Source organism: Hemicordylus capensis, chromosome 2 (genome assembly GCF_027244095.1).
Source record: "Hemicordylus capensis ecotype Gifberg chromosome 2, rHemCap1.1.pri, whole genome shotgun sequence".
In the NCBI taxonomy this organism is placed as follows: domain Eukaryota; kingdom Metazoa; phylum Chordata; class Lepidosauria; order Squamata; family Cordylidae; genus Hemicordylus; species Hemicordylus capensis.
In genome coordinates this window covers 393199969-393214706 of record NC_069658.1, presented here as the reverse complement: position 1 = coordinate 393214706, position 14738 = coordinate 393199969, and the positions used below count along the sequence as shown (strand labels likewise).

Genomic DNA, 14738 nt, shown 5'->3' with positions numbered 1-14738 from the left:
AGGTTGTTAAGGATGTTGGTAATAAGGGTCCTGTCACGATTCAGGTGGTTGGGTTAAATAACCATACTGATTCCTTCCTTCCTATTCCTGTAGTTATCTACCCAGTAGAATAAGGGCAGGCCCTTCTATGCCAGTACTCATACCAGCTTCATCCATATCATCTTCAGACAAGTGAGCCCTGTTCAAAGGACAAGACTAGCCAAGATTCCCCATCCATGTCAGTTATACAAATATACAGAATTCACCAAAATACATTGGGAAGGTTCAAGGTAACAAGTTGAGCATTACAGGACCGAAGGCGGCAAAAAGCCAGGGTCACCGCCAGCCCATGTGTTCCAGGGATAAACTACCTCAGATACGGAACACTGGTTATGAATGGAACACAGAACTTAACTGTCAAGTTTGAAGAAGAAAAAGTGGATACATTTAGAGTGCAAAGCATGTGAGAAAAGGTTGAAACAAGTGCAGAGCGTATAACTTGCATAATAATGGTGCCCTACCAATGAAGAAGAATGAACAATTGACAGGCTGAAATCTACTAGAGTTAGGCATGCTTAGTTCCTTAAAATGAATGGACTTAAGCATGTCTTAGACTGCAATCCTATACATACTTACCTGGGAGTAAGCTCTACTGAACACAAAAGAACTTATTTCCAACAAATTTGAATAGGATTGAACTGCACATTTACATTGGACTACAGACACAGCATATAGTGACAGGAATGATAACATTTGATCAAGCACATGAGCCAGAGAGTGACAGTCCATTTGTGACCTTTTCATATAATTTTAAGTAATCCTTCATGAATTTGATGGCTGTCAGAACACATTAAGGTCGTTCACATGACCTTTCTTCTCGGAGCTGGGGAAGGCTGGTGGGGAGGCAGGCTCCTCCTTGCCCCCCTGCACACGATCACTGTGCAGCGGAGAGCTCTACCTCTCGCTGCGGCACATGATCGGAGCCGCAGTGAGTGGCAGAGCCAGGAGCTGGAGGAGAAAGTCCTCCAGCATCCCACAATGCACTGCACTGAGAGTGTGGTGCATTGCAGGATTTCCCTGCTGCTGGGTGCTCTTGCCTCCCTGCTTTGTACATGCTCAGGCTGCACACGACCAGGGACTGGAGTAGAAGGGCAGACTTTCACCCTTCTACATGAGTAATAGCCCAGGTAAAATATTCTGACTACCCAGCGGGGCAGCACCGGGATCAGGCCCAATCCCAGCACTCCACATGAGCAGCCCTACCCAGGTCAGGCTGTGCAAGTCAGAGTATGGCTGCTTGTGTGAACAGCCTCATTGTGTGTCTGGTGGCCACAGTGCACCAGAGTTTCATATTTTAGCATGTTCAATAGATAACATTTCAGCAGCACAGATTTCCTTTTTGATTGTTTTGGGAACATCTGGTAGTCATACAGGAGAGTTGACTTCTCCTGTAGCTGTGCTATAGTTGCCTCATATTAAGTTTCATGAAATATGAGGTAGTCATACTCAACTCACAATCTGTTCCAGACTTGAGCCCAGAACCTCTGTTGTTCTGAGAACAGAACTATTCACCTCTCCCAATGCTTCTTCCCCATCTCCAGTTGTAATGGCTTCTGTACAAATGCAAGAGATGCAAGAACGGTGGGGTGGGTGGGGGTGCAAATTAGAGTACAAATGGATATCTGGATTATAGCATCCATTTCCCCTCATTTTGAAACCAAAGGAAGCTTCATGTTGACTCCAACTGCAGTTTTTCCGCTCGAACCATTCATCTTTGGGTCAAGTTAGATGTTACTTTAAGCAAATGTTTTGCAAGTATGTGTTCATTGCTTTTTTTTTTTTAAGGGCTAAATAGCAGCCAGATAAGGCTCAGGACTACGGTGGGTGAGGATGAGGCTTTAACCCTACCCACCTCCACCATGGCCCTTTTCTGAATCTTCTTGTCTCGCATGGCTGCTGCCACTTGTAAAAAACAAAAACAAAAAACCAGCTCCCATTTATGGCAATGGAGACTTTTCTTCCCTGGAAAATAGCAGCTGTAGGGGTCCTAGTCCTGACTGGGACCACAGCAAGGAGTAAGGTTAAAGCTGCCCTCTCAAACCCACAGGAGTCCTGATCCAGCTGCTGCTTAACATTAAAAAGACAAGCTGTCCTTGTAAAGCACATGCATATGGTAATGTTTAGCCTGACCTTTTGATTTTGCTCTGTACACATTTAATTGTACTCAGAGGTCTGCACTTTTAGAAGTGTATTTCTGGTCATAGTTGCAAAACTATTCCTTTTTCTACAGCTAGGATTGATCCATGTAAACAAAAATGGAAATGGAGGCCATGCTGGAAGCATACGAACTTGAGAGCCTGTAAATATACATATATTTAGATGCATGTTTAATTTCCGGACCTCAAGCCTGCCTCAACACCACTCCCTCTAGTCTGGAAGCCCTGGCTCCTAATTCATGCTATATCAATGGGGTTTTGGTTTTTTTACATTTTATATTCCCCTCTTCCTTCAAGGAGCCCAGAGTGGTGTACTACATACTTAAGTTTCTCCTCACAACAATCCTGTGAAGTAGGTTAGGCTGAAAGAGAAGTGACTGGCCCAGAGTCACCCAGCTAGTATCATGGCTGAATGGGGATTTGAACTCGGGTCTCCCTGGTCTTAGTCCAGCACTCTAACCACTACACCACGCTGGCTGGTAGGGGGGCTGCATTTATTCAACACTCACAAGAACCCTATGCACATGTTTTGTTTAACACAGGTATAGTTATCAACACAACGTGTTCAACACAGGTACAGGAGTACACTTCCTACCTGTACCATGTATTTGAGGGCCCTGTACCCAGGTTCGTTTTTAAAAGGCGCACAGGTATAGATTTTCATGAACCTGTGCACAGATATCTGTACACTTGTACAACATAATGTCTGACTAAAGCTAGGCTGTCTCTCTTTTTGATTAAAAGCTTCATATGTTCCAGGACCAAACCCTAGCATTAAAAGCAAATTCTGGGGTGTGGGGTCTGGCTCAAATTGAACCTTGGGTGGATGCCAAGGTGCAAGAGCTAGCCATGTTACATTAATTCTCTGATCATTTTATTCTGGAATTGTTAAACTCAAATTGAAAAAAGTCTAACCCATCTCACCAAAATCATTGGATATAGAAATGTGGAAATCTGAAATGCAAAGATTTTTGTTCTGGTACTTTCTTTCTGGTTTTCAACATCAGCATATATTGCAGTTTCAGATTCAAGTTTATATTCATGCCCATGGTGACCAGAAAGTTTAAAACAATTTCTGGGAATCTTATAATTTGAAGAAGAGCCGAGAATGGTACAGAAATGCCTGGAGAAGCTACATCTACCCCTAGTGGTCATACCATGCCAAAATGTGAAGCAGATATGCTCTGAGATCTCTTTGACCTCATTGATTCTATAGGGGTGCTTTTGGGGAGGTGGATTTTGACACACACATCCATCTCTGCTTTTAGATGCAAAAAAGGTAATAGATTTGTTCCCAGAAACCGTATATGTTGTGTGTGTGTGTGTGTGTGTGTGTGTATTAACCTAGATCATGCTATTGGTGCTTTGTGGAGGTATCTTTGAGCTAACCTAAGGGGCAAATCAAATGCTGAATTGGAGGAACAACATATTATTATTATTATTATTATTATTATTATTATTATTATTATTATTACATTTATATCCCGCTCTTCCTCCAAGGAGCCCAGAGCGGTGTACTACATACTTGAGTTTCTCTTTCACTACAACCCTGTGAAGTAGGTTAGGCTGAGAGAGAAGTGACTGCCTCAGAGTCACCCAGTTAGTTTCATGGCTGAATGGGGATTTGAACTCGGGTCTCCCCGGTCCTAGTCCAGCACTCTAGCCACTACACCACACTGGCTCACGTATACGTACACGTATACGGTATACGGTGGTGTCACATAGCATTCATTTCTAAGTCTGACCAAACTACTTTCAAGGTGTTTCACCAAAAACCCAGCAAACACTCAAATGTTAAATCCATAATAAACATTTTAAAAATATGTTAAAATACACTTTAGGACAAATTAATAGTTTGCTGTGCAATTTCCGCTTTTATGAACTGAACTGAAGTGGCTCCATTTGCAAAGGCAAGGATGCCATGTAGCTAAATCCTGGTCCTATTAATTGTTTTCTCGCATGTTCTTATCCCCATGGGTTTGTTCCTCCTGAAAATGGTCTGTACAAACTATTGTTTTATTCTATAAGGCCCCTTTGAGGCCTTATCCTTGTTTCAACAACTTAATCAAAAGCTTTTCCAGATAATCTGTTCCTACCCTTTTCTGTACACATTCTTGGAAACAGTCTTCCATAGAATAGCTGGCTATTCTCAGACCAATCATTGGCTTGTAGATTCTAGAGCCTCCAGTCTTCAGGCTCAATAGCTGAGTAGCTTTTCCAGCATTTTATTGTTATAAAGCCTGAGTGTTCTATCCATTATGAAATCCGGACAGATTTCCTATCCATAGGAAATTTGGCATGGAGGTTTACCTGGTGAGGGATAAAACTGGACTAAATTTCACAAACTTCTGCTGACACATGGCTGACTTAAAAGCAGCTTTACAATGTTTCTTCTGAGCAGCACTCTTCTCCCTGTTTACAGCTACATTTTTGCCCACATGAAATATGTCTTGCATTTCTCCCTTTGGCAGTTTAGATTATGCCCCAAATTCAGGGACATTACAAGGGTGTGCCTTTTAGCTGGTCTGGTGAAAATCTATTACGTATTCTTAAAATTAACGGAGTTCAAAATTCCCATTGTAGACCAATCATTTAACTAAGGGCAAAATTTGCAGCTCAGGTTGAAACTTGCTTCTGAAAAGAAAAACAACTGCTCGATTGAGCAGGCTGTGGCAGTGTGTATTTGTAGACAGGGAAGGGGAGCTGCTGCATCTGTGTTTATATGTGACATGCTCCATGGCATGTCTGCATGTGCTGTGTTGGTACATGGTTGTGTGCATGGTATGCTGCAGTGTGCGAGCAATACATGCTACTACATCTGTTTGCATGTGGCATGTTATGGCATGCATTTGTCCGTCATGTGTGACACATGGATCTGATGTGACACGTTTATATACTGTACCGTGTGTTTTTTCTGTGGCGGTGTGATGCTTTCAGAGGCACTCTTACCCCTGGACTTCGGAGCCAAAGTCCAGGGCCTCCACAGCCCCTGGGGGCCCCCAAATCCTCTTTAATCTGTCCTGCGTGGTGTTGTCACCCAGCGGAGCATGATAATGCTTAATTTGCAGGGGAGGGGGGCCTCCAAAGGCCTTTAGGTCCAGGTTCCAAAATTACCTAGGTGCACCTCTGGGTGCTTTGGGTAGGACTTGCAGCTTCATGCTGCATCAAGCATTTGTATTCTGCAGTGCATGTTTGGAGAGACTGGAAAAGTCAGAACTCTGAAGCGAAGGCACAGAGCTCTTAATAGGAATAACTCTGCAAACTTATGCATACTTTCCCAGGTATAAGCCCCACAGAATTTAGTGAGGCTTTCTTCAGGGTAAACAAGTGTAGGATTGGGGCTGCCAGCCAGTATTCTCATGTTGAATTCCTTTGCAGATTTACTTGAGAGCAAATCCCACTGAAGTCAGTAGGACTGAATTCAGTGGGTCTTCTGGACACAGAAGTACAGTATGCCAGAGTCCTGTTGATTTGTTTGTTCATCTCAGAACAACATGTGATGACAGCCAGGGTTTAAAAGTATGCTCAGTGACTGAGAAGCCTCCGTAACTAATTCATGTTAGCCATTAAGAGTCAGTAACTGTTGAAAGTATCCTAGATTCAGGAGTTTGTTTTGCTCAGTTCTGTGACTCAGTTACAGGGAGGAGGGCAAGGCAGGGCATGATGATATGGCTAAAACTGGGGAAGAGCCAAGGGGTAGAGCTTGTGGGGGGATTTCCTTAAGGACACCCTGTCTCCCCACCATTTGAGAATTAGTTCAGTAGGTACAACATGTTTTCCAGATTACATGATGCCACGTGTGTCCCATAAGTGCCCCTCCGTATTGCCAGTGTTTTGACATTGCACTCGCTGCGCTGTCAGCAGGGTCCTGTCCATATTTCCAATGCCTTGTTTCGAATTGTAATGATGTGTTATGGCCCTATAACATGGTAATAGTGTTGCAGGAAAGTAGCTGTATTTTTCCGTGGTAGGGAGGCTTGCAATGGAGTTTATGCATTGCAGTGTGTTGCAGTATGGACAGTTCTCCCCCTGCATACTTGTTTCCTCCCGCCCCCGCCCCCACTGTGGGGAGAGAAACAGGCAAGGAGAAATCTCAGCTTTCCCCTCTTTTCCTCCCACAGATCCCAAACCCCACACCTCGCTCCTCCTCCGCTTGCTTCCAATAACTTGAGCTTGTCAACACAGAAGGGGAGGGGAGGGAAAAGATCGTAGGGGTATTATTATTATTATCATTATCATTATCATTATCATTATCATTATCATTATCCTACTGGGGTTCTTTTGTGCTGTCTCCCTTGTGCAGTCTGGCCAGAGACTTGTACTAGTGCAGCTGAGCAGATTTCTGAACCCAACCCTTCCTTGTGCACATTTACTGAAGAGGAATCCCATTGAACTAGATCATTTACTTCTGTGCAATCCCACTTGCTTACTACAAGCAAAGGGCATGGATAGACAACAGTCACTTACTTAAAAGGAAGCCCATTGAACTGAATCATGATTCATTTACTTCTGTGCAATCCCACAGCCCTCACTGGAGGAGCGCTCACCTCCCCCATCCTATCTATCTATTTATCTATTTATTTATTTATTTTATTTACCAGGGCATTTTCCAGACTATGAGGCTTGCAATGGGTAAAGCGTTGCAAAGTGTGACGGAATAGCGCAACGGTTTAAAACCAAGAGTAAAACGTTATTCAATGCTTTGTTGTAGGCTGGTGGCCATTCATATTTTCTGTCCATTGCAACAGTGTTTTCAAGGCAGGACTGTCTATATTCTCCTTGAAACACATTTATCTGCTCCTCCTCCTATTCCATTTGGGCCAATGGAGTTCCAGTGGGTGGGGGATGTGAAAGGTTTTTTGGGGGTTTTTTTGGTAACTTCTCAGCTGGGAGGTGGGAATCCTGTGGTCAGCCAGGAAGGGGAAAAGACAGGAACTGGGGTGCCTCCAGGGCGCTTTCCAGATTGCCCACTGCCCAAATGGTGCAGGAAGAGGGGCAGATAAATGCGTTTCAAGGGGAATATGGACAGTCCTGCCTTGAAAACACATTGCAATGGATGGAAAATATGAATGGCCACCAACCTACAACAGAGCATTGAATAACGCTTTACAATGCTAAATCATTGTAAACCGCTTAGAGAGCTCCGGCTATAAAGCGGTATATAAATGTAAGTGCTATTGCTATTGCTATTGCTATTGCTATTGCTGCTACTCTCGATTTTAAACCGTTGCACTATTCCGTCACACTTTGCAACACTTTACCCGTTGCAAATCTCATAGTCCGGAAAACGCCCAGGAGGGAGAGAAGCTCCTTTCATCATGGAAGGGTCGCACTCTCCTGTGGCTCAGTGTGAGACGGTGTTTTGGCTTGAAAGGGCTGCTTGCAGGTGACTTACTAGGTGTCCCTTGCTTCACCCTCATCTTCCTGCCGACACCCTTCCTCCTGTGCCAACGCGAGTGCTTCACTTGTTCCAAAAGGCTCTCCGTGGAAATCTGTGCAGCTGCTGGGGGAGGAGCTGGACCTTCGCCGCGTCGCCTGGAGGCTCCCAGCAGAATTGATTCCTCGTTACTCGGACAGCAGCTGCTTTTCCTCGGACGCGGAGGGTTTCCTCCATGAGGGTAGCAGCACCCACTCTGAGCTAGTGGACTATGATGCAGCCAGCGGCAGTTTGCCAAGGAGTGGGACTCCCCGGCCCCAACCAGGTGAAGGACGCCTACCTGCCTGCCTGCCTCCCAGTCACTGTCATGTCTCGTCTTCCTAGCTTTTCCATCTCTGCAGAGAGACCCACTGCTATTGGTGTTGGTGTTGGCATTGGCATGGGCGTGGTATATTTGGCCATCTGTAGTATAATCTGCTTGCAATATGTTGTTATCTGTCTGCATGTACACATAGTTAAGTGCTGAATTATTTGCCTCCTTCAGGCATGGAACAGAAGACTGTGGTGACTGAGACTGCATCATCTGCAAGACCTTTAGCGCTCAGTTGTCTTACAAGCATCCTCTGAAAGATTCTTCTCATGGGATCGGCTTTAGCAATGGACATTATCAACTTTGCCTGTCCTGTGAAGTTGGAATGTCAAAATGAGAAGGGTTTTGCACAGAGTGGCTCATATGTGGTAGAGAGGGCAGTTTTTTGCTGTTCAAAAGAGCAATGTTTAATATGAAGTAACCTCAAACTTACTTAGGCTTCTAAGGGAATCCTCAGGCTAGGAATCAGAGTTTTAAATTTACTGAATGAAAACAGCAATAATTTCTAGAAGAGCGTAGCCAGATATCCCAAATTAGAACTATAGTATAAATTGAATGCTCTATAGCTCTTTGCGTTAAGCCTAGGGATCCCTTTGAAATATCATTAAAGCCCTAAAAACATAACAGTTGCCTTTGGGAACAGATGTGGGTCTATCTAGTCCTTCCTTCTTCCTTTAGCTAGCCAGATACCACCGAAAATCTTACAAGCAGGGCAGGAAGGTGATGTCTACCCCATTTGTCCCTAACATTTGGCTTCCATGGGGATCGTGGCCACTGGAAAACCTGTCTCACATGAATTTGTCTGAGTGTCATAATGTTTTTAACCAACTGATTATAGCCATGTCTCATCTGTCTCTAAGAGCCTGAACCAGCCCAAGTTTTAACCTCTGAATGGTTGTTCAAAGTAGATGTGTGTAAATTGTTTCCTTTCCAGGGTTTTCCTCATAAAATTAGTTCATTAGTGAAATGTAAGCCCCACCTCTTTACCTAAGCATCTTTCACTCCATTTTTAATTGCACTATGGGTCAATGCATAGCAACATCTTGATATGGCTGAATATTGGTCCTACCGTGGACACTCTTAGTTTAAGTGGTATATGTACGTTCTGTGTAAACTGTGTTAAGAACATTTTGTTCAAAAGTGGTATATAAATAGTAGTAGCAATATAGTGTAAGGGGATAGGTGTCCATTTGCTTCCTGTGAGGCTGACAATGAAGCCCCCAAATGTATATTCCAGACTTGCAGCTAGAGAACAAGATAAAGCCCAGGCACTGGCAATATTCTGAGGTATTTGGTGTAGGGTCTCAGTATGGCTCAATCAACTTAGGTTTAGAGGGCCAGACACATTGGTGATAAATGTTGTTAACCTATGTGAATGGAATCTTTTCCAGAACACATGATGAATGGCCGGATGGATTTCACCTTCCCTGGTGGCAGCCTTACCCGAAATGTGACTTCCAGCTACAACTATCTAAGTCCACACGTCCACCAGGAGAAAATGGTAGTGGGAAGTTCATCTCAGACAAGGGAGTACTCCACAGTCGTATCTAGCCATGGTGGGTGTCCAGCTGAACCAGCTTGTCAATTTCCTCATTTCTACTTCAACAAGAGGGTTCTTCTTACTTCATCCTTCAGAATTCTCTGTTCCCAAGCCAGCAAGTTCATGTTCTTTTGCTTCTGCTTTCTTTCTATATTTGTGGTGATGGTGGTAGTCTATAAAGTTGGTGCAGTTGCAATAGAGAACATAAGAAAAAGACCTGCCAGATCAGACCAAGGATCTATCTAGTCTAGAGATGTGAAGACCCGGTGGGGGGGGGGGGAGGAATCAGGTTGTTGTTTTTTAAAGGACCTTTTTGGTTCTCTCCTCACCACACCCCACAAACAAAGAAACAAACTGAAAGAACATTGTGAAATATTTTCTTTTGGAATTAGGAATAAAATATTTAAGAAAAGGTGTTCAGATATATTCATATAAGGAAAGGTATTCTGGCCTTGACTCTCCGAAGCTTCTTGCTTGCTCCCCCATCTTCCACAGCATGTGAAAAAAGAAAGTGGTCTATGTTTGGAAATATACCAGTTCGAGAAATAAAGGAACTTGTGAAAACGTTCACATGTGAGGCTTGTTTCAGTACAGGCAGTTCAGTAAGATGATAAAAATGTAGGATCAGAAGAAGTATTCTTTAGTCACACAGTACTTCTGAATGTAATATTTATTTTATTTATTTTATTTTATTTATTCAATTTATATACCACCCTTCCAAAAATGTTTCAGGGTGGTTTACATCAAAATAAAAACAATTAACAGTGGCTAGTTCCATGACAATTCCACTTATCAGCCACATTTATAGCAAAGAATTTTAACCCAGGATGCATTGCTCCAGAAATGAATAAAAACTAGGCTCATTCTCATGAGGGTGGGAGAGCCATGTGTGTTCCTGATCGACAGTCATAGGTGTGCAAAGATCAAAGTAGAGTGGGGGAGAGTAATTTGTTGCTGTTGGAAGTCAGAAGTAGTAACTTACTTTTACTCATTAACTCCCTGCTAGTTTACAGAAAAACGCTTGGCAAGTTTCAGGGTGTTCACATCCAGAACCAGGGCTGATTGCTACTTGACTATGACAATGTGCAAACACACATTAGAAAAGCTCTGTTTCTCTGTACTTTGTCTTGACACAGTATTTCATATCCTGCTCTGAGGCTCTAGTCTAGCACCACTGGGAGAAAGTTGTCCTTATGTCAGCCTTGAACTATTTCTTATACTGGGATGGGTTTTCTCACTCTATCAAATGCCCAGAGTTTCCTCTTTCCATCATTTGATGGAGTTGGCACATGTTACTAGTTACTTTCCATTTTACCTTATTTACCTGAATATAGGATGATTCTGAATTTAAGATGATCTGCTTTAAAATAAGGTTAAATACAGGTTATACCTGCATTGACTCAAAAGGAAGCAGACTCTGAAGTTAAGACAACTTCCCAATTTCTAACATTGGGTTGGGAGTGGGGGCTAGTTCTAGATTCAGGTAAATACAGTAAGTGTTCAAGTGCCAATCCAACACTATAGTGGAGAATGCAATCTTTCCCCTCAGGCTACCCCCTCTGTGTAGTGTCATGTTTGGCACTGGTGCTGCAGTGGCTTCTGGTGCTTCAATTGTGCTTCTTTCTTTCTTTCTGTTTTGCCCTATCCTTCAGACCACTCGAGGAGGATCTTCCCTCCCTTACAGGAAGATGCTGGGAGGATGATCCTGATGCCAGAGGATGTGGGCTTCAGTGGGGCAAAAGTGAAGGGTTATGATGATAGTGGTGCTCGGGATTCTATCGTCATGATTGATGGGCCTTCTTGGATTTCCAAATACTTAGGTACAATGAATGGCAAGGCATTGCTAATTGTCTTCCTGGCTGTTTGCCCCAACTACAGCAATTCATCTCATAACCAGCCATGATATGAAGTCTCCCACAACCCCAGCCTCCACTGGCTTTATATACAAATGCCTTTGTGTATGTGTGCATGCACCTTCAGTATGCCCTCTCCATCCATCCCTATCCCTCCATGCTCCTTCACCATGTCAGCTTTCATTTGCAGGCTGCATTACTACAACTATCCAAGCTGACTAATGCTCTGACTTTATGAGATGTCCTTAGCATCCTGCATTCTTCATCCTTAACAAGCCACTTATTTGCATCTGTGTGTCTGTCTCCACAGGCCTTTTGCTGAAAAGTGATAGGGAGAACAAGGCAAAATGTCCTTCTTGAAACCTATTTGCATAAATCAAGGGTGCTACTCATGTTCAGATACTGCACTTACTGTTGGCTTCTTCCATAACCATGGATATCCTTAATTCTCATTATTTTCTTCTCGTTTTGAAGCTGGCTTTTGCTGATAATATGATATAATTCAATAGAAGGCATAGAGCTGGAAGCCATGAGCTTGTGCAGATGCTGCTTGATTTGGGATGAAATGGCCATGCACTTGAAAGTTTTGGGTTGCATGGGATACAAATGTATTTTGCAGATAAACCAGCACTCAAGCAGCATTCTTACTGTGTGATTGTAATTTCTGTTTGAATGTGGTTGTATGACTGTCATGGGCGCCTATTGGATAATGCCTGTGACATCACTGCTGTACTGACAAGTTGCTTTCTTTTCTTGCAGTAGCTATGCAGTGTTTGTACTGGTGGAAATGCACCCCCCACCGCTTGATTTTAAAAAGAAAAAACTAAAAGGATAAGCAGTCAGAACTTCCCCCCATGCCCAAGCTGTTGTGTTTGCACTGACCCCAGCATCACTCTGTTTCTCTGCACAGGCATGTCAGGGCAAGGCACAGAGTCCAGGGTGCATTATGACCTTCCCCAGAAGGCCAGGGGCCGCACTCACTCCGAAGATGTCTGTGAAGCACTGAGCAGCCTGGATACAGTGCTTCAGGGTGAGTGAGCTTAACCTGGCCTCTGCATGGGATGATCTTGTGCCCCATGAATCCAGAATCTGGAGAAAGGAGAAAAATCAGCTTGCTTGCCCAATTCAGATCTCCTTCTCTTTGTCTGCTGGGGCTGTCAAGCTGGAGACCAGAAGGTTCTCAAGCTGCTACTCTCTTACTGCAAAGTGTGGCTGAGATGCTGTTTTCAGTAGTTGTCTATCTAAACTTACTGCCCTCCGCATCTAAAGCTCTTTTAGCCAGATTCTCAGTAGGTTTGACTAGGCTTTTATTTTATAGGCGGACATTCTGTATGTACTCCCTGGACACACAAGTTGCTTTCACAATGCAGATGCAAGGCCTTTTCTTTTCTTTTTTTCTTTTTGGTCCTTTCTGGGATCAAATCCAAGTCAGTAATTTATTCTGTCTCTGCCTCAGATTCCAGGATGCAGTTGGGTGTTCCTGACACTCCTACCCGCTTAGTGTTCTCTGCCTTGGGGCCTACCTCTCTGAAGGTCAGTTGGCAGGAACCACATTGTGACAAAGTGGTGCAAGGATACAGCGTACAATACCAGCTTCTCAATGGAGGTCAGTGACGCTCTTTCTGCTGTTAATGCAGGGTCGAGTTGTGTTCTAGTTCATAAGAAAAGCACTACTTCATCAGAAGCCTGGAGTTGTTATCATGGTGAGGTATTTTGTGAAGACCAAGTTGGATATAAAGAACAGACGTATTTTCATCTTTTACTTAGGATGGAGGAACCACTCATAATTGTCTTATCCCTAGCTTTGTGGCAACTCGAAAATGCTAGAGGGATGTTTCCACATTGCAATAGGATAGCCATCAATCATAGAGCAGCTTCAGATGTTCAAAACAAGCAGGAGGAGGGAAGATGCAAAGTGGACTGTGAAACTCCTTACACATTTCTAATGTCCAAAGCTAAATCCCTGCATCTTCCCTCCAATCCTGCATGTGTTTGCTTCAGATATATTGACATCCCCTTGCCAGTGCCACCCCCAGAAGGTGAGATGACCCATGCTCAACTATGGAGATTCGTAAGAGGTGATGGAAGAGGAAGCTTAAGTCGCTTGCACACTTCCTACTTTTTCAGACATCTTCACTCATGGACTAACCTGCAACTGTTCCCATGTCTTTGTTAATAGCACCAGTGTTGCTGGCAGAGGAACCTTCAATCAGAAATTGGTAGAAAATATTATGAACAAGAGCAGGAAGTTTAATACTGTTAGAGAAGCAAATATCTTTTATCCCCTGGGTTTTTTTTACATTTGTATGAGCCCTAAATGGGAAGTAGGGAAGAGAATGTGGTATGCAGAAAATTGATATGAGATTTCCAAGATTATGTGGGTTGAGAATTACCTAAATTCCATTTTTTCAGTGCTGTTGGTGCCTTTGGGCCACTTCACACAAGATTAAATTATTTACCCAGAAGTGACTGCTGTGCAGAAAATTGTGTGAGACCCATATGCAGTTCTCCATGTGTGATGAAAGTACTTTCATCTGTTCTACCACATCTAGACAAGGCAGAAAGTTGCAGCCAGTTATGACCTTCCACCACAGCATGTCCACAGGACAAAATGCAAGGAGTGGGGGGAAGTACCCAACCTACAAACTGCAGGTGCTGACTGTTATGGAATGAAGTGCCATATACATTTGGAGCCTGGTGGTCTCCATCAGGGCAAAATTTATGGAGAGGAGAGCTGGTCTTGTGGTAGCAAGCATGACTTGTCCCCATAGCTAAGCAGGGTCTGCCCTGGTTGCATATGAATGGGAGACTTGATCTGTGAGCACTGCAAGATATTCCCCTCAGGGGATGAAGCCGCTCTGGGAAGAGCAGAAGGTTTCAAGTTCCCTCCCTGGCTTCTCCAAGATAGGGCTGAGATTCCTGCCCTGCAACCTTGGAGAAGCCGCTGCCAGTCTGTGAAGACAATACTGAGCTAGATAGACCAATGGTCTGACTCAGTATATGGCAGTTTCCTATGTTCCTATGTTGTTCCTATTCTAGCCAATAGCTATTCCAGCAGCTCAACCAAGATCATCATGTGACATTTGGAGACAACATAGTCAACAGCAGTATCAATAGCCAGTGGAACCTGCAGACTTGACAACTGTGGCTTGTGAAGATGACTGCTGTATCTTTCTTTATCCCCTAGGAGATATGAAGAGACTTACAGTTGCCAACCCTGCTCAGAACTCGGTGGTGGTTGATGACCTGCTGCCAAACCACTCCTATGTCTTCAAAGTGAAGGCCCAAAGTGACGAAGGATGGGGTCCAGAAAGAGAAGGAGTGATAACTATTGAGTCACAAGTGGATCCACGCAGCCCTCTGAGTCCTGTTCCAGGTATTGTAGCCACTATCCATTATAGGA

At 43.7% G+C, this 14738-nt stretch overlaps 1 protein-coding gene across 17 annotated transcripts in view; it reads left to right on the top strand.

The window, feature by feature from the left end:
- ITGB4 (integrin subunit beta 4) overlaps positions 1-14738 on the top strand; it is a 123037-nt gene that overhangs the window by 97211 nt on the left and 11088 nt on the right. For 12 of the 17 annotated variants that reach the window (XM_053293898.1, XM_053293896.1, XM_053293897.1 and 9 more), the window contains 6 exons: positions 7673-7897; positions 9334-9498; positions 11135-11302; positions 12246-12365; positions 12792-12941; positions 14523-14711. In XM_053293898.1, the coding sequence (XP_053149873.1) occupies positions 7673-7897; positions 9334-9498; positions 11135-11302; positions 12246-12365; positions 12792-12941; positions 14523-14711 (1017 nt within the window). The remainder of the gene's footprint in view (positions 1-7672; positions 7898-9333; positions 9499-11134; positions 11303-12245; positions 12366-12791; positions 12942-14522; positions 14712-14738) is intronic. The other 5 variants (XM_053293895.1, XM_053293893.1, XM_053293903.1 and 2 more) reach the window with 5 other exon arrangements.